Genomic DNA, 26,269 nt, shown 5'->3' with positions numbered 1-26,269 from the left:
ATCACTTTGGGTTGTACTTGCTACCTGATTACGAGCTTCTTTTTCTCAGCTATGTAGTGTCCTTTTGTCTATTTTTACAGCTAACACACCGTATCTGTAGAACACACAGTACAGGAAATCAATCTGACAATGGGACCGTATGATAACATTAGCTATGTAGCCAAGTAAGGAATAAAACATGACTGGGTATGCTGTTATAGAAAAATAAGCAATGATGGGGTGGTATGATGTGACCTGAGTACAACATTCAGGCTATGCCAGTTTTACAATGCTAAAGCTGGAGACGACATTGAAAAAAGGTAAACAAACATCTCCTCACAGGATTAAAAAAAAAATCTGTTTATGTGGAAGTCTCTTCAAGTTCCATAGTTGTTACTATAGAAACAATAATGTATTTGAACAAACACCTTGTTGTGTGTTGTGTTACACTGCCCTGTGTTACCGCATGGGCTACAGCTTGAAAAGGTGCGGTGCTTGGTTTCACATGTCTTGGAGCACGTGTGGTATTAGTCTTCACCCTGCCCCAGTGGTAGTTGTCATGGGTGGGAAATGGCATATATATATATATATATATATATATATATATATATATATATATATATATATATATGTGGTGTTCATTTGTACTGTATCTGAACAGTTCCCTTATCAGACTTGACTTAGATTCAACAAATTAATGTATGTATAATTAGAGTTTAATCAGCTGTTACACTCAAATTACACATGCTCATTAAATCTTGTTTTAAGACAGTGTTAATGATTGATTAAATATATCTAGTCTTGTCTGTGGGTAGAAATGACCCATGAGGTCGGCCGCACACAGCACAATCTTTTCTGCACTTTGCTTTGAGTTCTTGAGGCTTTCTGGCGAAGACTCAACCCCCGCCAGCTGCGTTTCCTCCCCCAGCAAGCCCTTCAACTTACAAAACCGCTTTTGTAGTTGCACAAAGGCTGCATGTTCTTCTTTGTGGCATGCTTGCTCCTCATCTCCCTACTTTTTGCAGTTCTGCAGATGAGACGTTACAATTCTGCGCACGTTCCATTTCCCCTGGCGACAAACAAACGTGTTCAAGTGTGGCTCAGCATGGCCGATGCAAGAGACGCCTTTCTCTTGCTGGTTCCTATTTATCTAACACCAGAACTCTTTGCCTGAGAAGACAGTGGCAATGAAAGGATTTAAAAAAAGAGCTCCGTCCCTGTAGCAACACTGTAATACAAACAGGCATGTGCTGATACTGCATTTTGATCACACAGTAATTACTTAACTGATTATTATAGTTTAGAATGCTGTGATTTAAAAAAATAAATAAAAAAATTATGTTACCCTTTGGATAGCATTCAGTGAAGTGTTAGAATCAGATTCTTAATGATTCAAAAATCTAGACACTCTATGACACTTGTCCTCACTTGAATCGGGAGTAGTTTGATTTATTTATTTTTTGTCCAACGTAGGTCATAACACTTTATTTCCAGGTGTCATGATAGCCCGGACATACTGAAAAGAGAAATATGCTTTTATTTTAATATGTCAGCCTTAGAGTTCCTAACACTGAGCTCTGACAAGACAAAGTTTACAGCTGATTGTCCCCATACCGCTGAAATTAGATTCACACTGCATTATCTGGCATTATAACAAATCCAACTGTCCTTGCAAAACTCAATGTCATTTCAGTGTGGTAAATTTAGAACGCAAAGCAGAGGATATTGCTTCTTTATTCCTGCACAGCACATAATTAAGGCTTTTTGGTAGGTTAACCTTTAGGGGCACACAGGCAGACCTCAGGACAGTGGATTCATCCATCCATCCATCCATCCATCCATCCATCCATCCATCCACCCATTCACTCATGTATGCATCCATTTTCCATACCGCTTATCCTACACAGGGTCGCAGGGAGCCTGGAGCCTATCCTAGTGAAACTGAGGCACAAGGCGAGGACACCCTAGACAGGGTGCCAACCCATCACAGAGCACAATCACACACACACTCACACACTACAGACAATTTGGAAATGCTAGTCAGCCTACAACACATGTCTTTTGACTGGGGGAGGAAACAGGAGTACCCGGAGGAAACCCTTGAGGCACGGGGAGAACATGCAAACTCTGTGCCCCCTACAGTGGATTTATAGTGGGGCAAATCCATTACAATAAACCATAAGAGCTGCCCACTCTCCCTTTCTTTGTCCATGACTATCTATCTATCTATCTCTTTTTTTTATTTATATTTCTGGATACTTACTGTCTGTGTTGGCATCCTCCAGGTTTCCCCTCCCCCATCTCCCAAAAACATACTCGTAGGTGGATTCTGAAAAAAAAAAGCTTATTATTTAAAAAAAAAAAAATTCTAATTTAGCTTATAGTTACCAATTTAGCATCTAGCAAACAGATTGCTTATATGGTTTTTGACACTGTACCACATGCTGTTGTTGAAGCCAGAATCATTTTCTTCCTCAGCATCCATCCATCTTCTACCGCTTACTCCTTTTCAGGGTCACGGGGGAACCTGAAGCCAATCCCAGGTAGCATCGGGCATGAGGCGGGGTACAACCTGGACAGGGTGCCAGTCCATTGCAGGGCACAATCACATACACACTCATTCATACACTACGGACACTTTAGACATGCCAGTCAGCCTATCATGCATGTCTTTGGACTGGTGGAGGAAACCGCAGTACCCGGAGGAAATCCCTGCAGCACAGGGAGAAAATGCAAACTCCGCACACACACATGGCCCCGGCGGGACTGGAACCCCGGACCCTGGAGGTATGAGGTGAACGTGCTAGCCCCCTCAGCATACAGTTTTGCATCAAGCCACCATCAATTTGCATCAGACTCAGGTTCAAGTTTAAAGTTTAAAGGCAGAATTATTAGAATTGATTTAGTCAGTGATGTGTAATATCAGTATCAGTATATACGAAATAATTTACATGATGACTTATTCTGTAAATGTATGAAAGTGTTTTTATTTATTTATTTTTGAGACAAGTGTGTGATGATTTAACTCCCATATTTCTTGTAGTTCCAGTAGAAACAAAACATGTCTTTGTTGATCAGATTTTTCAATACTTTTGATGAACTGTAAGAAGACAATTGTGTAGAAATTATTTTACAGTTCGGCTATTCTAATTCTTTAAAGTATGCTAAATGTATGATGCTTATTAAACCATATTATTGACTTAGTGTAGACTTATTCCTAATATTCAATCTGATAATGCAATCCAAACAGTGCTGAGTAGCAACGTTAGACTTCTTTCTTCTTTCCCTGTTTGCATTTCTTAGCAAGAAGAAGAGTAGAGGAGGGCAAAGCAAATCTCTAAACATTTACACCTCACAAAGAAAGCAGTGAAAAGAGCAGAAAGGGAGACACAAAGCATACATTTTGTTTAATTAAAGTTGAAATAATCAGATGGTTGTGAAGGAGAGAGTGGGGGGCGTTCTGAAATAAGCTTAGATCATCATCATTATCATCATCATCATCATAATAATAATAATAATAATAATAATAATAATAATAATAATAATAATAATTCAAACATACTTCATCAGCTTATTTTTCTCCTTCACAAAAATGTCCAGGATTTAGACAAGTGTCAGGACTAAAACTCAAATACTATTTCATGATGTTCAACAGTACTTATTAATGTGTGTGTGTGTGTGAGAAAGAGAGAGAGAGGAAGAGAGAGAGAGACAGAAAGAGAGAGAGAGAGGTATAGAGCGAAAGAGAGAGAGAGAGGTATAGAGAGAAAGAGAGAGAGGAAGAGAGAGAGAGAGAGAAAGAGAGATAGAGAGAGGTATAGAGAGAAAGAGAGAGAGGAAGAGAGAGAGAAAGAGAGGTAGAGAGAGAAAGAGAGAGAGAGAGGTATAGAGAAAGAGAGAGAGGGGAAAAGAGAGAGAAAGAGAGAGAGGTATAGAGAGAAAGAGAGAGAGAGGTATAGAGAGAGGAGGAGAGAGGGAGAGGAAGAGAGAGAGAGAGAGTGAGCGGGAGAGAGAGAGAGAGAAAGAGAGAGAGAGGTATAGAGAGAAAGAGAGAGAGAGAGAGGGAGGGGGGAGAGAGAGAGAGGAAGAGAGAGAGAGAGAGAGCGAGCGGGAGAGAGAGCGAGAGAGAGAGGAAGAGAGAGAGAGAGAGAGAGAGAGAGAGAGAGACCTCTGCAGATTGCTTATCCCAACATCACTTCTTAAATCGTCGCGCGCCTCCCCCTCTTGATGTTGCTATTAGAAACATGCGCGCGGCGCTATTCTTAACGAGCTTCCGGTTAAACCGCGAGCGCTGTTTCTCACGGCAAAACTCACCCTTATTTTTTATTTCTAGCTGAAGTTGAAGCTTGTCAGAGCCATGATAACGACCCCCTGTGCGTCTGTGAAGGGAAACAGTTGTGATACGCGCTTCTGAAGCTGAGGTAAGGTCTACAGGAACTACTCTGAGAACTTCTGGGGTTAGTTTGAACAGTCTACATACTGTCAACTTTTGAACCCTTTGTAAAAACTCACATTACTAATGTTTTGTAGCTAATGCGAATTGCTTTTGTTGGTTTGTTTGTTTAGACTTCAGTTTGCCTCGGGAGAAATTGTTTATATCCAGGTCTGAAGCCGCATATACAGTATACAACTACATGTTAAATATAATAAACAACATATACTACTGTACATAATACAGCTTCAGAAGTCCCAGAGGAACTGCAGTAGGATTAGTACTATTTCTTAGCATACTAACTAGTGCTGTAGGATTATTTATATGGAATACTTCAGTGTTAGTATAGGTGAAAGTTTACAGGTTCAAAACTTTCAAGAAATAATGTAGGAATTGCTTCAAATGGAGCTGGACCAGCCTCTGGTCCTGAAATAACATCATTTCATAATCATTTCATATTTAATTATGTATACTTTAAATGCAACAATTCAGACCAGCTTGTCAGCTCTTATAACTTTCAGGCTCTTTACACCATGAGATATTTCAATTTCACTGTTTCGTATGTCTATAAGAATGTCAGGATGTTGTTGCAAGAAGTTAAAAGTCACAGGAGCCATAAGAAGCTTTCATTTTCACTGTTTTCGGTTTTCTCTCCGGTTTCTTTCCACCTCCCCAAAACGTATCAGGAGGTGAGTTAGTGACTCTAGACGGTGTGGCACACCCCGAGGTGTGATTGAGTTTGCGAATACGTGAGTACGGTGTCAGGTGATGGACTGACGGCCGATCCAGGGTGTACTCCCAGATCACAAACCGTGTTCCCGGCAAAGGCTGCGGATCCACCGTGACACTGAACAATCAGCAATGACAGAAACTGCCTGAGTAATTTCTCACGGCTTGGTAAATGATGCTGGCCGAGAGGATGTCTGAATCAAGTGTCACAGGTTCTAATATCCATCCATCCATTTCGCATACTGCTTATTCCATAATCACACACATTCACACACTACGGAAAATCTAGAGATACCACTCAGCCTGCAACGCATGTCTTTGGACTGGGGGAATAAACCGGAGGAAACCCCCGCAACAAGAGGAGAACATACAAACTCTGCGCAGACAGGGTGGAGGCGGGATTCGAACCCCCAACCCTGAGGGAGAACATTTTGTTTGCTGCATAATACACAGACGTACAGTAAGTTCGACAACAGAGTTTTTTCACCCCCTGCGAGTTTTCGAATTGTCTCTGGAGGCATTGATGGAAACTTCAGCCTACATTGGACATTTTTAACTACCCACACTTCTAGGGCAGAGCTGCTGGATTTATTTATTTTTTGCCTCTTACAATAATAGGAATAAACATACATGGAGACAAAAGACATATCATTTTTTGTAGCATGTTTAAAAAAAAACAAAAACATATAAGCTCTGGTCGATGTGATGTGGTGCATCCTTTAAAAAAAAACCCCCAACCTAAAACAACTAAACCAACAAACAGGCAGATTCCTTTCAGAAATATGCCACTGAAATGCCATTTCCATAAAAGTACATAGGAGGCAGACAGCCATGTTTGCTTTAAGCTGTTGTGAGGAAGCTGTCTCGTGTGATTGCACGTTGTGCCAGCGGAACACCTTGCACAGCAAAATGTCTGGTGTTAAATGAATACTTCTAGCGGACATTTGTAAACACGGTTATCCTTTATGACTTGCTCGCTGAAGGTGCCATTTAACACAGGCGATTTGGCTTCGTGCTCTGTATCTGACAATAAGTTTACAGTCCCCTCCGAAAGTACTGGACGGGCAAGGCCAATTCTTTTGTTTTTTCTAGACACTGACTATGTTTACATGGACAGCAGTAATCTAATTATTGACCTTAATCTGAGTAAGATAATACTGTGATTAAGGTGTTTACATGAGTCGCTTTTAGAATACTCCTTTCATGTTCCTGTTTTACATGTTATAGAACGTGGTTCGATTAACAGCACGCGTTATTACGTCCCGTATGGTACCGTATACAGTTTTGGGTGTTTTTATTGAATTTTTTTTTTACGAATGCTTCCAGTGCGGTTAATTATTTGTCATGGTTTACGTGCAAATAGACGACTGCTTGAAGCCGTGGGCTGCGTCCCAAACTGCGTACTTACCTTCTATATAGTAGCTGAGATACATGTATTTCACCTACTATAGGCCTATAGTAGGCAAGTATGCGGTTTGGGACGCAGCCGTGCTCCCTTTTTTGCCGTAAAGTGGTTGAGCACTGCCGTGTGTGATCGTGTCCTGTCGCAAAATGCGGTGAAAACTCTCACACGACGTTAATAACATGATTAAGCTGTTTACATGTCTGTAATACACGTCCATAATGTGACCAAAACAGGAATACTACACATGTCTTAATTCGATTTGTGTTTACTTCGAATATAACTTTAATCAGATTAAGGTCATTATAAATTGCTGTTTACATGGTAGTTTCTTAATCAGAGTATCGTCTTAATCGGGTTAATAGTGGATAATTGTTGTCCATGTAAACGTACTGACTGAATACATTTGGGTTTGAGATCAAAAGTTGAATGCGGTATGAGATGATAGATCATAATTTCAGCTTTCATTTCCTGTTATTTGCATCTAGATGTGTTAAGCAACTTAAAACAGGGCTGCTTTTGTATCAGAGCGGCCAATTTTTAAGCGAGCAAAATTAATGGAACAAATAGTTTTAAAGTAAATGAAAGTAAATGACACTTAATATTTGGGTGCATATCCCTTACTTGCAATAACGGCATCAAGCCGGTGACTCACTGACATCACCAAACTCTTACATTTTTTTTTTTGCGATGCTTTTCCACGCTTGTACTGCAGCTTGTATCAGTTGTTTGATTCGAATGTGTGTGTGTGTGTGTGTGTGTGTACTCTTTAGGAGGTGAAATGCTGCTCAACTGGGTTAAGGTCTGGTGATTGACTTGGCCAGTCTAAAACCTTCCACTTTTTCCTCCTGATAAAGTGCTTTGTTGTGTTGGCAGTGCTTGTATTGCTGCATGATGAAGTTCCTCCCAATTAGATCGGATGCATTTCTCAGTATAGACAGGAAGACAGATTGTTTCTGTAGACTTCTGAATTCATTCTGCTGCTACCGTCATGAGTTACGTCAACCAAGAGTAAACATTCAGAGCTGTTAATTCAGCCAATTCAGTTAATTCAGCTGTAGACAATAATGTCGGGGGTTGAGCCCGATGTGAATATGCTCTTTCCGTAACTACGCACTAAAACACGGACGATGAAGAAGGAAAGCATAAAGAATTCACAATATTGTATTATAGTAGTGTACTCATTGTAGTGTCATTATTTCAGGAGATCAGGTTTTCACAGCAAGGGCACTTTTCACATGTTTCACATTTGGTTTAATTTCGTCAATTAAAATGCCGTTCACTAACATTTGACGGCATTTTAGTTTAGAGTAAAACCGACTAAAATGAATAAATATGACATGACGGAATATTGACTAAATTTAAAGAAGACAAAAACAATTTTTTGACGTTCCACTTCCAACGTCTGAATAGTCTTAAGAATGAAAAGTTCATCGCTCTTCAAAACGCTGTACTTGCAGAATTATGCTATAATATTTTCATTATATCAGTGGCATACAATGGTTTTAAAACGGCAATAATATCGTTTATCGCAATTATTTCTGGAACGATATATCGACCGACAAAAGGATTTTCATGACGGGCCTACCTTCCCTAAACGTCTCCTTCACCATGTAAAGGACTGTTCGTCTTTCTTTGTTATATAACACCGTTTTCGAATCCGTTTACGTGGAGCGTGGGCTGTACGAGTCCCTATCAATGAGCTGCTTCTATAGAAACGATTTGCGCTGTAGAGAAATCCTCAACACCTTCTGACCAATCAGAGTCGAAGATTCACCAGCACTGCGTACTCATGAAATATGTCATTCTACAAATAGAACTGGGTAGACATGACTTGTAGTATTTGGGACAGAGCCAAAGCCTCACCTAACGGCACGACTGTTTTATTTATTGTGTTCATATACACAAGCCGCTCTCGTTTTCAGGTTTGGTAGTTGCTGAACTGGTATTCATTAACAACAGTAATAGCACCTGTCTTCAAATGAAGTTTGGGTGTGAGGCTGGAAAAAAATTAACAGTGCTCTACAGATGTTAGAAAACATTAAACTGTAAAAAAAACAAACAAACAAAAAAAAACCAAAGAGGTCAATGATGAGTTGCTTTTGCAAGAATACAAGCGGAGGGTGAACCTGATAGCAGAACATTAACCTGGGAGGCCTCAGAGAGCAATGAGTAGCGTCAGGGATACAGCTCTCTCTCTCACACACACACACACACACACACACCTGAAGTGAATGCCTGCTCCTCCCCCACGCAACGTCACCTCCCTTATCTCCTGCCTCGAGCACAAAGCCGCATTTAGCTTCCAGTAATAACAGAGGGGTGACATAACGTGCCATGCACTGTGAAGACACAAAGACACTCTTTAAGTCGGACTTTCGTGCTCAAATGCTGAGGTGTTGGATCAAACCGGAGTTCTACACAAGAGTTAAGGTAGGAGTTCTTTAAAGATAGAAAAAGAAACCCGTGTAAGTCGCAGTGAGAAAGACAAAAGAAGAAGTGCATCCTGCAAGAGCCGATAAAAAATGAACTGCCTGTTCAACACTAAACCCCACTGCCACCAGCGTTTAGAGGATTTTCAATTTAAAACCACTTTCAATGATCACCCACTGAAGCTGTCAGTGTGAATGTTTAGCTTAAGCTAAAAAGTTTACAGCTGTATCATTTCATTGAACAAAATAAAAGAACAAACTTGCTGAATGTGACGAAACGTCATTCGTAAATTCTTCTTTGTTCACTCCCAAGCTTTAAGTTTAAAGACTTTAACAAAGGCCACCATCGCTGTCACCGTGCCCTCTTCAATACAGGAAATAACACTATATGAATAATCTGATTATTACATGAAGCTGATACAAAGGCAGACCTGTTATGGGTCCTGTGTGAAGAGTTTTGCATGCTCTGCTCAGGGAAACTGATTCAAACCCAGGAGGAAATGAGCGTAGAGGAGCTCGAAGCTTACAGCTCAGCCACGTCTGTCCCGCAGCGCTCGGCCTAATTTACCATCTGATCCCCACACCTATTGGGTTACACTACAGCTGATTTTCCACTAAACAAGCAGTGAGACACAATGGTGACGTTTAATGCAGTAATTGCATCATTTGATATAAGTATTCAGCTCCTTCCTGTTGGTTTTACTGCTCTAGATAGAGGAGCACATGATCATGGCCTCATGGCCTTTAAGCAGTGACTGCTGATCGTGACAGCAGATAGACACACACTGTTTGTTAAAGCCAAATAGGCAGCTGCACTCATGATTTCACATCTTTTTCATACGTCTGAAAGGATTTACCGAGTACATAAATACCAAGCGTAGTCAACAAAAAGATGTAGCACTTTCATTCAAACCAAAAATGTACTGTTCTATCTTCATTCCTTTTGCATAATTGACACTTTGTTTGGACCGTGTGTGCTTAGTCAAGCTACGTTGAATTTCCCCTCCATCGGCTCTTTCGAAAAAAAAAAAAAGGCGAATGAAAGTGTGCAATAAGAACAGTTCCACTCGTTTGCATCTATTACCCCATGACTGTATTTCACATTGGCGATCACTTCTGACGGCGTGTTACGGATGTGTCAGCGAAGCAGGCTGAAAAATATCAGCTCAAACAGAGATCAGATCTAGAGCCAGGAAGTGTTTGAGTAAGTGTAATCACCTGACATGACGGTCGCTGATAGGCTGCATGAGTCGGCTAGAAAGAAATCAACACCAGAGCCACTTCTTCAGACCATTCTGTGTATATATGGGCGTCTGTGGCTCAGGTGGTAGAGCGGGTTGTCCACTAATCGTCCACTAAAAGCGCTATATAAGTGCAGACCATGTACCATATTTCTCTGCGACTGATGGCAGTGCTCCTGCTCTTTGCTCCAGAAAAGAAATTTCTTATCAGCAAATAATCTTGTAAAAATGTAAAAAACTTACACTGATGCGTTTTAATCTTTTAAAGACAGGGGTTCAGTCATATTAGCCTGTGATAGATCTGGACTCTTAGCTCTACTGCATTAAAAACACACACACACACACAAAAAGTCCACACAGCCACAACAGTCTGTAGGTACAGTTAAAATAACGATAAGAAGTCAGTATGGGAAATAAACGATCACTTCAGTGTTTTAATTAAACTCGGGTTTGGACGAGATACTTGTTTGATGGTGTAGCATTTGAAATTTGGAAGTATTTAAATATTAAATGTAAACGTTATGCTTTACCAGTAAAAGTGATGATGCCAGGTAAAAGAGTTTCTTATTTTAGGTACAGCCTGGTAGTTGAAATATCCCGCACAATACGTTTAACCTCTTGTGCTAGTTAACATTTTCAGGATTAAAAGCGACGTCCTCTAGATGGCACGTCAGAGCCTAAAAATCACTTTAATGTTTGGCGACGTTAAACAGACTTTAAAACTTTCTGCCGTCATCGTGATCGTTGTCATGAGCTGCATCACAGATCAAAAACTTTGATCTTCCCCTCAAAAGAATTGACAAATCTAGAAAAATACAGAAGATTGGTGCATAAAACAGAGCTTTTGGTAGGTTTAAAGGCTTTTAAATTCAAGCACGTACTGTAATAGGAAAAGTGGTTAATGTTAGTACTCAATAACTGTCTAGAACAGTAGGTTCGTACGTGTGCGATTTGAGACACACCGCTGGTTTGTTTAGTTGTGGACACAGTGTCACATGGTGCTATTCTGACCACACTGTTTACATTGGTACTTCACACGTAGCGTTCATTTCTAAGGATGTGCACAAGTGATGCTCCAAAAGGCAGCGGGATACACACAGCAGCAGTTAAAAGCAAGTATAGTTGAGACTTGTGTGTGCGGAGTTTGCATGTTCTCCCCCGTGCTGCAGGGGTTTCCTCAGGTTCCCCGGTTTCCTCCCCCAGTAAAAGACATGCATGGTAGCCTGATTGGCGTGTCTAAAGTGTCCGTAGTGTATGAATGGGTGTGTGAGTGTGTATGTGATTGTGCCCTGCGATGGACTGGCACCGTGTCCAGGGTGTACCCCGCCTTGTGCCCGATGCTCCCTGGGATTGGCTCCAGGTTCCCCTGTGACCCTGAAAAGGATTAAGCGGTAGAAGATGGATGGATGGATGGAAAATCCTGATAAGGAATGTCAGTTTGAACCTGATATGTTCTGTTGGTGGGACTTTCCGGAATAAAATCTCTAGTGCTGTAGTAAACCGACACGATTGTATTGTACACATGTAAATAATGTTCATGAAATAAAATCTGTACACTATAAAAAAAAAGAAGAAAAAAATTAAAAAGAAAAGTTGACTTAACTTAAAATTTCAAGGCAACTTGCTGCACAGCTTTTTTGAGTTTTTTACAGTGTACAGAGGGCCTCAGGGAATTGATTTTTTTTTACCGTTTTAAAGGTGATCCTGTCAATAAAACTCTTGAGAACCCCTGGTTCAAAGAATGTACTGTGAAAACTCCTGCTTTGATAAATTACTTAAGATTACGAGCAATCGCATTAAATGCTAGTAAATGACGCCGGTTCCCTCACCAAATAACTGAAACCCATGGAAATAAAGGCTACAAGATTTTTTTTTCTGGATCATATGGTTACAGCACTATAGAGTGATGATACATATACTCATCACCCCCCTTACAGCAGTAGATGTTTCTGGCTTGACCTTGTACATAACGTTTAGTTGTCCTTTCTGTGAACTGTCTGTGCGAGGGGGCAATCACACCTCGGCCATGGAGGAACAGTTAAACAAACTCTGTGGTTAAACATTAAACCCTCCCTTTAGTGAGCCCCGACCATTCCCCACACAATCACACACACACACAAACACACACAGATTCAGTCAACCATGACTAATGTAGCCTGAGAGTTGACGTAAGAGCGAAGAGATCTCTGGGACTGAAATAGATCAGAGGCAGTAGGAGGTACAGTAAATAAGGAAGTTAGTGATCTATAATATACAATCAAGCGCTACTACATAAGTGAGTGTTCTGTAGTAGCTAGATATAAATTCCTCTTCGTCAGGATGACCAAATACATGTCGAACATAAATCTATCATCGCTTCTGGCACTAGATCTTTCCTTTGTATTCTGTATCGTGCTATTACGGAATAATCTGGACGGTTTAGCTCAGGAATTGAAAGGCAGCTTTGGGCCACATCCTTGTTTTTGGTGTCAATAAGGAAAACTGAAGCGTAGGGTGGAGCACGGGCTCGAGAAGCGGAATAAAATTAGCTCGGGTGGAACTAGGCGAGATATGATACCCTGCAAAACAATGCTACGGTTTTCAGCATAGTGTAGTGTCTGCTTACAACTTCACATTTTTAAACACCACAGCAGAAATGCAAGGGTTGAATTATTTATTAGGCAAACTGCTCAAATATTTAAAATAGACTAGAATAGAGAAGCTGGCTTCTTTGACTTTTGTCTCATGGCGATTCAAAAAAAGCGATAAAGATATACAAGGTCAAGGAGTATCCAGCATCATGGTATAGGGATGATAGTACACCATAGTACACCATCATCTAAGTATACCATATGTACCACAAAAACATACGATGGTGAACAGTATGTGTTAAAGCACATTCAACGTACGTTGAAGTCGTTTCACCTAGATTAGACACTCTAGTGTTATCAGGTGTCACTGAGAGACACCTGGATCAGATGGCTCTGAGCATTAATGTTAAACGTGGTTGTGGCCGTACCATAACTCAGCAAATCTGCCCATTTTTTGTGACCAAAAGAGAATACTTCAAATCAAATAAATGGCGTAAATGAAAAGTAAGCACGGCATCCTGATTGGCAGGAAACACATACGTGGTTTTATGAAGACATGGCAACCATAGCAATATACTTACACTCACTGTACGTACTGTACCTACAAAATATCCAATCAGCCAATCATGTGGCAGTAGTGCAATGCAATCAGTGAGGCAGATACAAGTCAAGAGGTTTAGTTAATCTTCACATTAAACAAAAGAATGGGGAAAAAATGCTATCTGAGTGACTTTCACAATGCCATGGTTGTTGGTGCCAGATGGTCTGGTTTCAGAAACCTGCTGATGTGCTGGTTTTTCACACGCACCAGTCTCTAGAACGTATTTCCAGTCTTGATCCTGTGCCCACTGTAGACTCAGATTCCTGTTCATGACAGTAATGGTAGTAATGGCACCCAAAATATTGAAAATATTGTGCATGAAAATCCTAGATCAGCGGTTTCTGCTGCCACATGATTGGCTGACTGAGCAAGTGTACAGTTGTTCATATTAAAGTGTCTCATGAGTATAGGTACCTACCTTTTATACCATAGTATTATTAAATACTGAATTTCAATTGGTCAGAAGGTGCAGAAATGAACACAAAATGAAGCAAATGCAGCTTGCAATTAAAAAAAATAAATAATGCAGATTTTCCGCAGATTTGGGCCAAGACACATCATGTGACGTCATCACAGCACGTATTCAGCCAAAGCCGTCTTCGATTCACATGCGTTCAAAGGTCTCATTTACCAAGAAAAATTTAGTGCAATTGCAGCTTCACCGATTCAAGTAGTTTTCCGCAAAAAGCCCCCCCTCCCCAAAAAAAACAAAAAAACAAAAAAAAACAACAACAACAAATTCTACAAGCTGCATCTTTAATAAATACATCATTGTTAGCATTAGCAAATTGCTGTACTATTAGAGGAATTATTAGAGGCCATGTTTCATTCCTTATTTATTTGGTGTGGATGTCATAAAGAACTAGAAAACATTGTCTTGGAATTGAACTTGAGTGCACAAGTATGAATGCGTATGCAGAAACCCTTAGTGGTGCTGCACTTGTATCGAGATCAACATAAATAAAAGCATCTGCCAGATAAATGCTTGTAAGTGTTATGGTCCTGTGGTTTTCCTATATTACGAAGGTAAGTACAGACACACATTGTGTTTAAGGGAAGAGGATTATGACAGCAGTATTATTAGAGCTGGCTGAGTAGCCTTTTACATGACCTTTAATTCCAAGATTAGTCTATATATTTTCTATTCAGTAAGGAAATGATCCAGCAAAAGTCAGCACTACTACACCCTCAGTCCATTTTATTGCCGCTGAAGCAGTTTTAATAAAGCTATAAAGAGAAATAAGAGTGGTGTAATGATGCAGTATGACTTAATGCCCTGTTTTTAGACCAGCGTTCATCCTGTACCAGGAAGTTGCTAAGATTTGTATTGATGCACCCAGGCTTATTTGTTGTTTTGTTTTCATTGTATCCATTGACTATTTTTCTGGTCGAACTTCAGGAAAAGCAAAACTGCTGATCCGGAGCGGCAGGAACAATAGCTTGAAGCTTTCGTCAGAGTGTTAATTGCACCGTACCTCAAGCCTTTCTCTAACATTGTTTTACTTTCTTTGCAGTGTCCAGTGTCATGAAACTTAATCCACGCCAGGCTCCGTTATATGTAAGTACAGCCTCCGAGCTTATTCTGTTCAGCCGCTGCGTTAGATGTGAATATAAATGTATTGCGGACAGTTTTGAATGCCGAAAACGGACCTCTAATCGGCCCAGCCAGTGACAAAGCTTGTCTCTCGATCGTACCCGAAAGCCGATCAGTCACGTAGGTCTAAGAACACTAAGAGGACTATAACACTTCAGGTATTATAGTCTATTAAACATCAGGAAGCATTAAAGCTCACAAGTATGAAAAGGTTTAGTTTTCCAAACCTGTTACAGATCCTCTGTTGCAGTCTATCCAATCGCGTGTGTTTATATAAATGGCTTAGCTGAAGCCAGCTCATCTGACCAGAGACTAGCTACAGAATTTAGGCTGGAGAAGTGAGGCCAAAAAGGGAAGAGTTTTCACAGACTTTGTTAGATTTATTTATTTTTCTTCGTCTGATTAGTGAAACAGAAATAATACATTTTAACGGTAATGATCACTCATCTTAGTTAGCTTAATCCGAACCTTTATAAGCAAGGAATTTTATGTAACCGGACCTTTACAGCTCCAGGGTCTTGGATTCAATCCTGAGCTCAGGTTACTCTCTGTATGGAGTTTTTCATGTTCTGTGAAGAACAAGAGTGCAAATGGGTGTGTGATGCCTTGGCCTGGGCTGGTCCTCTATCCATGGTGTATTCCTGCCATGTTTCCTGGATACATCTCAGCTATAAAGCATTTACTGAAGATTAACTAACGAGTATTTCGTTATTGCAGACAATTCAGTTTAAAGTCGAATAAAAACCACGAGGACTAAACTACTATTGCGATGATATTGCAAGTCATAAAGGCATAAAAGGCAGTTTTATTATTTCAGTTGTAGTGACCGGGATGGAACATGATAGTCAAAGGTCTAGTAGGTTACATTATAGAGGAGAAGAAGCAGTGTAGCAGTCCTGCGGTTATGATGTTGACCTCCTGAGTCTCACCTAGTGCACTGAGCGCATCAACAAAGACACGGTCCTGTGCACGGGGGTTTCCCGTCTGCTCTGAAATCTGATCCAGTTTCAAACACACCTCACACAGTGCAATTAAGCAGGTGGAAAGCTATCAGATCAGTCACTAAAGACCGTAGATGTATTCACACACACAGTTATTGTATGTAAAAAAGCAATATGTTAATATCAGGTTTGGGAGGGTTACTTTAAAAATGTATTCCGTTACAGTTACAAATTACTTCATAAAAAATGTAATTAGTAACGTAATCCAAGTATCACAATATGAAAGTAATGTAATCTGATTACTTTTGGATTACATATATAAGTCAAGAGAAAAGCAATATGATCTAAAAACGTTTATTTAGAGCTTATTTTAGAGCTTAAAAACATGTTCAATGCTAGGATGTGTTTTAATAAAATAAATAAATGAATAAAAGATCACCGTCCCTGATGCGGGTGACGCTACGTCACGAAAGCTAGCGTGACCATATTCTGGTTTTTCAAATAGAAGACACGTTTCTTTTCTTTTGACTTTAATACACTGAAAAAGTCACACTATTAGCATCACATAAATATATATAAAGAAAATTGGTTTCACTCTGCCCACATTTTGCATTTTTCCCTACATTCTTTTGAATGTCCATGAAATAAAATAAAATATTAGATGCCACGAGTGAACCTTCTGCCATCATTTACACATTTGAATGGCCATGTAATACAGAGCAATGTGATAACATGAAATTTAAAATGACCTTATACTGTATGGCCACGAGCATTGTTTCGATTCAGGACAGCTTCTTTTGCTGCTATTGTCAAGCAGCTGTTTGATGCCGAACACAACTGCGCTTCACCTTCACGTGTTCGCTGAGAGTAGGCTAACAGCTGAGAGGCAGGAATTTGGCCAATAGATGCTGCAAGCCTTTTTATAATGGACCAATTGTTGTGAGAGAAGGCAGGAATTACAGAGAGGGGTTAAAGCAATGCAAACATGCACACACATGATGCAGTATTCAACCATAAACACATCATAATGAAACTAAAGCTGAATCCCGGACATTTTCTCAAATGCAGAAATCCCGGCCGGACCCTTTTTAATGTCTGAAAAAGAGGACATGTGGAGGACAAAGAGGACGTATGGACACCCTAATAAAAGCATTTCGGAGAACTGTTTGTGTTCATTTCTACCAAATTAACTTTATTTATTTGTGCATGCACAAGGAGGTTGCCTATGTGAGCCACGACTGGCGAGAGAGAACAAGAACTATAATCAAGCAGCTATGGTCTATATTGTGTTATGTCAAAAGATTCATTTCTTTGGTTTTAAATGAAAAACATTTACAATCCTGATAGTATTCCCATTATTTTACAAAACGTACCTGTAATCTGAATACTTAGTTTTTTGACGTAACTGTAACGGATTACAGTTACCAGTTTTGTTTGTATCCTGAATACGTAACGCCGTTACATGTATACCGTTACTCCCCAAGCCTGGTTAATACGTAGCTAATGCTTTGCCAATGAGGAAATGAATACATCTTAGCAAATCAGGAAATGACGAATCATACACACTAACAGCCAACTGATTTGTGCGTGAATAGTCATTTAGAATGGTAATAATCAATATTATGACTTAGTATTAATAAAGATCATTTACATTATGAAAATCAACTGCTGATATTTTTTCGTTTGTTTGTTTAGAAGCTTAATTACTTGTTAAACCATCTATGCTTCACCCAGTTCCTTGAAAAGTCCCCAAGTCTTTGCCACAGCTCTGCAAATTACTGAGGATTAAAAATATCGATTGTAGTGTATATATATATATATAAAAAATAAATAAAATAAATTACCCACTTATCCAGTTTTGAACTTATCACTTATCAACACCTTGAAAATAAATATTGTGGCTATATTTAATTCACACAGTCATCAATCTACTTTCCCCAAATCAAGTTTGAAAATCACTCGATTCTTTTATCTGAGATGTTTGCTTAATTTTTGTGGTGAAAGGTGGAGCCGCCCTTCTCGAAGAGTTCACCGCATGTGTTACTGTTCTGCATGGGGTTTTATGCAACTTCTGACAGTGGTAATCTCTGCAGGCCAACATGAACACGATTTCCTGTTCAAGCACCGTGTCAGTTAACGCTCATTTTTCTGCTGAATTACTGTATAGTTAGAACTTGAAGGGCTGTTATGTTCGAATCAGTCATTTGTGATTTCGGTAAGTGTGACTGTGCCTAAATCATTGCTTTCTAGCTAAATGCCTAATCAGAAAATATTAAGGCATTGAAACTGCTGTTCAGTGTTTAGTGTCGAGTCAAGTTCACAATTTCTTCTTCTTCTTCTTTTTTTTTTTTTTAAACTGTTTGCACAACACGGAATCATATTGCATGCTACAGATTCAAATCTGACTGCAGCTCTGTACAGTACTTTTGGCTGCAATGTTTATTTTTTATTTCTCTTTAGTATTTTCTAATACACAACCGTTTCTGCACTGTAAAAAAAACATTTACTGTTGCGTTTACAGTAATCTCCTAGCAGCAGAGTGAAACTGACAGTAATTAACTGCACAACTTATTGATCGTAACGTACTGTAATATCTTACATGATATAAAACATATAATCCAGTACATTTTGCTCATTTGCCTGAAGCTTTTAAGAAGACTTTGCTCACAATTGAGGCAAGATATAACTGAGCAGGAGTTTCTTGCTCAAGGACCCAACCACGGCATCTTGGTGGTGCTGGGATCTGAACACATAACTTTATAAGTAGCTTGACTATCTTGCATTGACTCCCCCACCTCTAGCACTGAATTAACTCGCACTTAAAGATGAACTAGCCTAAAACTTCAACTCAAACAGTGTTTGAGTAAATGGTCTGCACTTATATAGCACTTTTATCCAAAGCGCTTACACTGTGTCTCATTCACACACACACACCAATGGTAGCAGAGCTGCCATGCAAGGCACAACTTATGGGTCAGTGTCTTGCTCAAGGACACTTCGGTATGTGGAGTCATGTGAGCCGGGAATCGAACCTCCAACCCTACGATTAGTGGACAACCCGCTCTACCACCTGAGCCACAGCTGCCCCAGAGCAATGGGTCAGCCATGATACAGCGCCCCTGGAGCAGAGAGGGTTTAGGGCCTTGCTCAAGGGCCCAACAGTGGCAGCTTGGTAGTTCTGGGGCTTGAACCCTCGACCTTCCGATCAGTAACCCAGAGCCTTAACTGCCAAGGCACCACTGCCCCTCACAAATAGTAGCTATAATAAAGAGCAGAAAAATGATCCAGTAATTTGTAGATGTTGACACAACTGCGAAATAGTGGATTTTAGTCAAATCTTTAGTCAAATTATCACCTCTGCCAAAAAAACATTAGATATCCCACAATGCATTGCATTTTCTAATATGTTACTCTAATTTTCTAGCTGTTTACAGTGCAATGCTATAACATAACAAAACAGTATTGATGTACATACATTTACAGCATTTTATTCCGTCTTTAGTAACAACGTACACGGATGCTCCACATACACTGATGAAACATTGTGTGTAATCACTGATATAGTGAAGGTTTCCGTGCGCAGACATTTATTGAACATTTTTTGGAAGGAGTCTCCAGTGCCAGCACTTTGTTGTATAATAGTCCGAGGTAAAACCGCAGGTTTTCCAACATGGGAATATCTTCGAGACAGAGGATTTCTCAAGCTGCTTTATTTTGTCTTATGAAAAAACAGAAAGCTGAATTTAACTGTAATAACACGAGTTCTAACAGGAAGGAGTATCACATTTATTGGATTTTAATAGAGATTTGTACATATAGTGTACTAAAATGAACATGAACAACAATATAATCTGTATATTATATTGCACTATTTAAGGACACACCATATTTTTTTAAATGCACTCATGTGGACAAACTGGTGGCTCAGCTGAAATAGACAGAGTGCACAGTTTACTGCCTGCTTTTTTTCTTTTCAGAATCCAGCCTCAGTGAAATACAGTGGGTTTTCCCAAACCACCCCACATATGTCATGTACAGTGCTTTGTAGAAGTATTCACCCCCTGCTGAAATGGATTTTTTGCCATTTGATTTATACAATATGTCTATTTTGAAGGTGCAAAATATAGTTTTTTTTTACAGCAAAATATGTTGTCATAAATTCAGCCATAATGACGTCAAGTCAAGTGAAGTCAAGTGACTTTATTGTCATTTCAACCGTGTACAGTACACAGTGAAAAGAAACAGAGTTCCTCCAGGACCAGGGTGCAACATAAAACAGCACACTAACCACATGAGACGACACAGAACTAAATAAGACCTACACATTTTTACATAAAGCGCACGTGCAAACGTGTGCAAACAGCACAAGACAGTACAATAACTACTAAAACAGGACAATAGGCACAGAAAGATACAGTGTAGTGCCGATAAGTACACGGTTCTAGTGTGGAAGTGTCTGATATAACAGGTAATGCAAAAAAGTAACAACATAATTGAAAAAATGCTGGGAATGTAAACATAACATGCTATGACATAGTATTCAGTACTTATCTTATACCAAATATGGACATAGCAGTTATTACAGTAGCAGCCAGGTAAAGAGTATAATAGTGGCAATATATTAAATGTGATATTTTAAATACAGTACCACAAAAAATGCATGGGAGTGAATCAGTCCAGTCTCTGAGTATTGGGGGGGCTGTTACACAGTCTGGCCGCGAGTGCCCGAATGCTTCGGCACCATTTTCCAGACGGCAGGAGGGTGAAGAGTTTGTGTGAGGGGTGTGAGGGGTCATCCATAATGCTGGTGGCTTTGCAGATGCAGCGTGCGTTGTAAATGTCTATGATTGAGTGAAGAGAGACCCCGATGATCTTCTCAGCTGTCCCCATACATTATTAATTTGTATGAATTGTTTTATTGTTTTTATTCACCCTTTCAGGGATATAATTCAAGCCATAAAATACAGTCTCCTGAAAAAGGGACGTTTCTCTCTTTTTTTTTTTTTTTTTTTTGTTGAATATAGTTACTGAATAATTCATCAGAGTTACTGAATAACTCAAGACTTTAAAGGGTTAAATGTACAGTGTGCATAACCTAACAGACAAATCAATCGAATTATTCATGCAGGGTTATCATACGGCAAATGTACAATAAAGTCATGAAGTTAATGATTTCTCTTGAGGGCCTGGATACAATGCACTTCGTTAGAGGTGATCATCTTGTAGTTGAATTCTGAAACTCAGCTTCGCTTTTCTCTCAGAGGAATCTTTATTTGTGCATATGGCTTGTTCTGTCTTAATGCTGTATAAAGTTCTGGAAGCTTCTCCGCCCTGAAACCGAGTTGCAAAATGACTGCCATTATCATTTTCATTGTAAAGCGACGCTGATTGTGCTTTATAAATAAAACGGATGCTACTCCTGCTACTAATAGTAATAATACCTACATTGTAAACCTGTGGTGTTGTGCATTAGGGCAGCTGTGTGCTCACCGTTCAGCTCAGCGATGACGAGCTGTGTGAGGGCGAGGACGTGGAGTTTTTCCTGCTCTTCACCGGGTCTACTCAGAGGCATGTGAGCAGCACAGTGAAGATCAGCCATGACACCCTACAGCTGGTGTGTCCGGGTACGTACTGTTTCTTCATTTACGCAATAAGTGCGACGAGCGTTAGAGGGAACCTTAAAGTCATAATCCAGATCTTGACGTTGATGTACCAGGAACTTGATCCTTAGTCGTTTAAAGACACAATCAAGGGACAAAACCAGAAAATAACGACAACCATAAGAGAACCAGAGGAACTAAGCGAATTAGGGAATCAGAAACATAGACTGTGATGATTGTGAAAGAAGAACCTACCCGGATAATAAGACAATAATAACACTACTTACAAGGGCATGGTGTGAACAAATGAGACATGAGTGTAAATAGTGAACAAAGGTCACGGCAGAGACATAGCTACAAATTAATTTCGGATATGTCTTTGTAAGTGTGATGCACTCTTGCATTTTTTTTGTTTATTTTTTGGATAACAAGCAGTAGTAGAACTATACTGTATGTAGTATAATCATCATCTTTCATTTAATTATTTTTACAGCACGATATACCATCAACCAATCTTGCCATATTTAATACAGTTTAGTACAGTTCCTCTGAAAAGAATTAAAAATAACATGCTAGTAACAGACCGAAAATGACACCTTACTTTTTAAGAGTGTAGAGTTTAGCGCGCTGGCTAGTAGCTTTCTCACATGCAGGACCTCACTTGATGAATCTTGTTTTTCACTATAGCAGCTGGTGGCCAATTAAATGTGATTCAACAAGCTAAGAGATGTGTTCATTTGACATCTGGGCGGTTAAATAGGGAGGATGACTCTGTTGGCTTTTTTATGAACATCGTTATAGTGCAATTACGGCACAAAACATTGTTCTTTGACATACATGCAGTCAGCTGCTTTATCTTAACCAGCCACACGTTTGGCACTGTCATAAAACAATTTCAGCTAAACTCGAAATCCATCCCAGCTACGACTCTGGCCACGGTCAGGGCAAAGCTGGAAAACCAGTGAGGAAAACGGGAAGCAAGAATGATGGAAAACCCTGCAGTGAAACAACAGACATGCACATAGAGATCTCTATTCCGAGATGTAGACTAAATCAACACAAATATAATGTGCCATACAAATGTAATATATTGTGAGTAATTAGATGCTGTAGAATAGTCTTAATAGTAATGATAATGGGGGGCAGTGTTGGCTTGACAGTTAAGGCTCTGGGTTACTGATCGGAAGGTCGGGGGTTCAAGCCCCTGCACTGCCAAACTGCTAATGTTGGGCCCTTGAGCAAGGCCCTTAACCCTGTCTGCTCCAGGGGCGCTGTATCATTGCTAACCCTGCGCTCTGACCCCAGCTTCCTGACATGCTGGGGTATGCGAAGAAAAGAATTTCACCGTGCTGTAATGTATATCTGATAAATAAAGACTCATTATCATATTAATTTGCGAAATACTGTATGGCTTTCGCAGTTATTTTTTCTGCCAGGCTGTAAAATAGAACACTTGATACATCCTAATTTTTAACGTACTATTTTGTACACACAGCAGCAGAAAGTGTGAATCTAAGGCAGGGGCGAACATGTCAGCTCCACAGACACGGCACACATAATTAATCACAAGATTACATTTACTTATTTATTTATTTAATATTTCTCTGTTTAATGACCAGCGACAGTTCATACAGAGTTACACTTGAGTTGTGAAATAAATGTCACAAAATAAAACGACACAAAAGTATAGTCAGAGTCGCAGATAATTGAGCTTGGCACTGAACTTGCACAACTGTATGGCAGAGTACACACTACGTGACTTACATGACTCAGAATCGCTGACCCTTTCACACCACACGACTTTAATTACGCGTGAGCCTTTGTTTGGTGGATGTAAGGGTGAGCACAGTGCAGTACAAGAGCGCTTGCAGAAGAGTTCGTCTGGGGAGAAATCCTTGAGCCAAATTCCACTTCGGTGACTTTGTGAATTTGTAAATAAGACAAAAAGTGAAATGAGAGAGGATGGGGAGGAAACGCTGGTTGTGGACATGCGAGCAGTGAGGATTGTCTGTTCTGCAAAGAGAACTGGGGGTATTTAGAAGCATTACTATTGTGCTTATAGTTTGCTCTCACTCTCCCACACAGATAGATGGATGATGGGACTGGATTCAGTGATCTGTCGGGCACGACTGCCTCGCCGACTCTCATTAGCTGTTTCTCATCGTTGTACGTTTGGTTTCACACTGTTCCAAGAATATCTAAATGCCTAGTGTGGTGTGCACAAGGCTTAAGTTACAGCTGAGGTCTAAAATACTAATTTGCAAGTTCAGTATGAACTCCTCACTCCATACGCTTATCTCAATTCTGAGTACAGAGCTATGCTTTTAGACCATAAGTTCACCATGTACTTGATGTACAGCAATAGCTACTACCTAGTTTTTTGTATGGTAGGAACATTTTTTTTTTTGCATTAAACAGAACGAACCGTTCACTATGCGGTTCATCATGTCGTTGAACCACACTAGAACCATTTTAAAAATCTAAAATGTTCGCCCTCATCCAAGTCTAAAAGAGTGCACTTTTTTCTTAGCACTCTACAACAAGAATGGCAAAGAAGCAAATTGCTTGAACCCACACACCACACACACACACACACACACACACACACACACACACAAAACGTACTTTTCCTTTAAGGAGGACGTTGTTTGCATTAGCTTAACCATTTCCATTTCACTGAGAGCCATTTTCTTGGGAAGGTGTAGGAATGTGGTGGTTGTGAGAGAGTATAGTGAATGTTTAACAAAGGAATGAGTGATGTGCACGGGTTTGTGTGTCCAGAGGCATTGCTGTGTGTTTACTGAGTCTAGAATATGTCCAAACTCTGTGTTTGTGATGTTGCGTCACATCACAGACCTTTCGGTCCCTCTTCGCTTGATTGCCAGCAACATGGCTCGACCATCCTGCTCATATGTCCGCCTTCTCACACCAGCAGAGACGCAGCAGCACTCAGGATGTCAACACAACATGCTCAGTGATCTGATTAAAGGCTCAGGTGGATTGGAGCAGACAGAGTAGGGCACAGTGAGCATTAAAGCCCACAGAGAATGCACTCACATTATCTACATTATCTGGCTGGGTGTAATCGAGTGTTACACAGAAACAGGAAGAACAGACTGGATTACCAGTAGTAATGTGAGCTAGGAAAGCATGTGCCAGTAACAAGTCACAGTCAGAAAACCGTCCTCATTTCTCATTTCAATTTTATTTCTAAATTTTGTACAAGTTCTTATTTCGGCCAAATCCGAAGGAAACATCATGTTGTCTTCTTAAAGGGGGTGGAGCTTGCTTTTTCAGTGGAGTGGTTTGTTTTGTGCTGAGAATCGTTAAAGACTGTTTATGCAATTAATGAGTGTTTGGAAATTCTCTATTCATGTCATCGCCGGCAATGAAGGACAAATCCAGATCAGTTGCTAACTCATCAGTTTACTCTTCAAACGAACCTTTGATATATGTAGCATACGGAGCAACGCACGAAGGAGAAAACAGCATCACTTTAATGAACTTACATTATTCCACAGCTCTGCTGAATTCTCAAATCTGATTGGTCAGGCCAGACGGCGGATTCATTTTCTTTTAAAGCAGCTCCGACAGTAGTGCAGGCTGCAAGGTAATTCACGCCATAGTGATCTAAGATGAATAATACACGGGTTAAAAGACATGCTGTTGTTTAACAAAGAAAAAACCGTGAAGCCTTGTGTAAGGAGACGTTTATTTAACGTTCATGGAAGGAGTCTGCAGCGTCAGTGCTTTGTAAAGAGTAGTACATTTTCCCCCATGAGAAAAGGACAGAGGTTTCTCGGTAACACGAGAAGCTGCGATTTTCTTTCTTTTGTCTCATTAACTTGAAGACAGAGGAAAAAAGAGAGGCTGGAAGGGGAATGACGCTTTGTAGCGGTTATAGCACAAGCGATAGCAGGAACTAGTGTGTCTTGTTAATGTCACTTAACGGTTAAAAAGCATGACGTCATATTTGTAAACGAAAAGTTCAGACGTTGGAATTGGAACATTTCCAAAAAATTGCTTTTGTCTTCTGATGAAAATGTCCTTTAAATGTAGTCAATATTTCATCGTCATATTTAATCATTTTAGTCAAACTAGAGATGCACCGATGTATCGACCAATAATCGGTATCGGTATCGTTTAAAAGCATGTGATGATCAGGGCCGATTATATCCTGTCAATCAAAAGAGGGCGGGAAAACACATCGATTCCGTGCTGTGCGTAAAGATGATGTCTCTTGTGTTGAATTACTTTGGAATGGGTGACAATGACGACAAAAAGCTTTTGTAAGCTCTGCACTGCATGTTAATGAATGAGTGCTTTTACACCAGATGCTGCAGCAATGAAGCGGGAGGTTCGGCATCGAGTCTAATTTATGTTTTTGCCGCGCTGCTCGAACTGAATTAAAGGGCCAGAACACTGTTGAAAGATTTAAATGAGTTGAGATGAGTTGACAAAAAAGGTATATATTGCATAGAAAAAAATATTTGTAGTGTATTTCATATCCAGGTAATGTTAATATGAGTTAATATCATCAAAAAAAAAGTTGATATTATATATTACCAGTTTGATGTCAGTGATGAAGTAGAAATGCTTGTGTTTGTGGTGAGTGAATGTGAGGTTTTTTAGAATTCAGTCAATGTTATTATGCATTAATAACATTCAATAAATTAAGAACTCTTACTTTAATCTTCAGAATTGAGTTCATGTGTTCATGTTAATTTGAGTAATGTGTTTTCTGTTTA

General features: G+C 39.8%; 1 protein-coding gene and 1 long non-coding RNA gene across 8 annotated transcripts in view; one reads left to right on the top strand and one right to left on the bottom strand.

Annotated features, from left to right (window-relative positions):
• Positions 1-621: 621 nt before the first annotated feature.
• Positions 622-4,106, bottom strand: LOC128633732 (uncharacterized). 2 transcript variants are annotated; one of them, XR_008397116.1, is made up of 3 exons: positions 2,418-4,106; positions 2,243-2,308; positions 622-1,149 (listed from the first exon to the last, which is right to left on the bottom strand). It is a non-coding gene; the product is annotated as an uncharacterized LOC128633732 (long non-coding RNA). The 2 variants fall into 2 exon arrangements; XR_008397117.1 differs by lacking the exon at positions 622-1,149 and adding an exon at positions 1,324-1,495.
• A 156-nt stretch (positions 4,107-4,262) lies between these two features.
• The window catches only part of LOC108270994 (A-kinase anchor protein 13), a 93,371-nt gene continuing 71,364 nt past the window's right edge, over positions 4,263-26,269 (top strand). For 2 of the 6 annotated variants that reach the window (XM_017478114.3, XM_017478110.3), the window contains exons 1-3: positions 8,794-8,975; positions 14,901-14,944; positions 21,395-21,545. In XM_017478114.3, coding sequence (XP_017333603.2) covers positions 14,912-14,944; positions 21,395-21,545 — 184 coding nt within the window. In that variant the 5' untranslated portion in view covers positions 8,794-8,975; positions 14,901-14,911. Of the gene's footprint in view, positions 4,401-8,788; positions 8,976-14,900; positions 14,945-21,394; positions 21,546-26,269 lie in introns of those variants that run through there. The other 4 variants (XM_017478111.3, XM_053683379.1, XM_017478112.3 and 1 more) reach the window with 4 other exon arrangements.

Source organism: Ictalurus punctatus, chromosome 10 (genome assembly GCF_001660625.3).
Source record: "Ictalurus punctatus breed USDA103 chromosome 10, Coco_2.0, whole genome shotgun sequence".
In the NCBI taxonomy this organism is placed as follows: Eukaryota; Metazoa; Chordata; class Actinopteri; order Siluriformes; family Ictaluridae; genus Ictalurus; species Ictalurus punctatus.
This window is presented reverse-complemented; position numbering and strand designations above follow the sequence as displayed.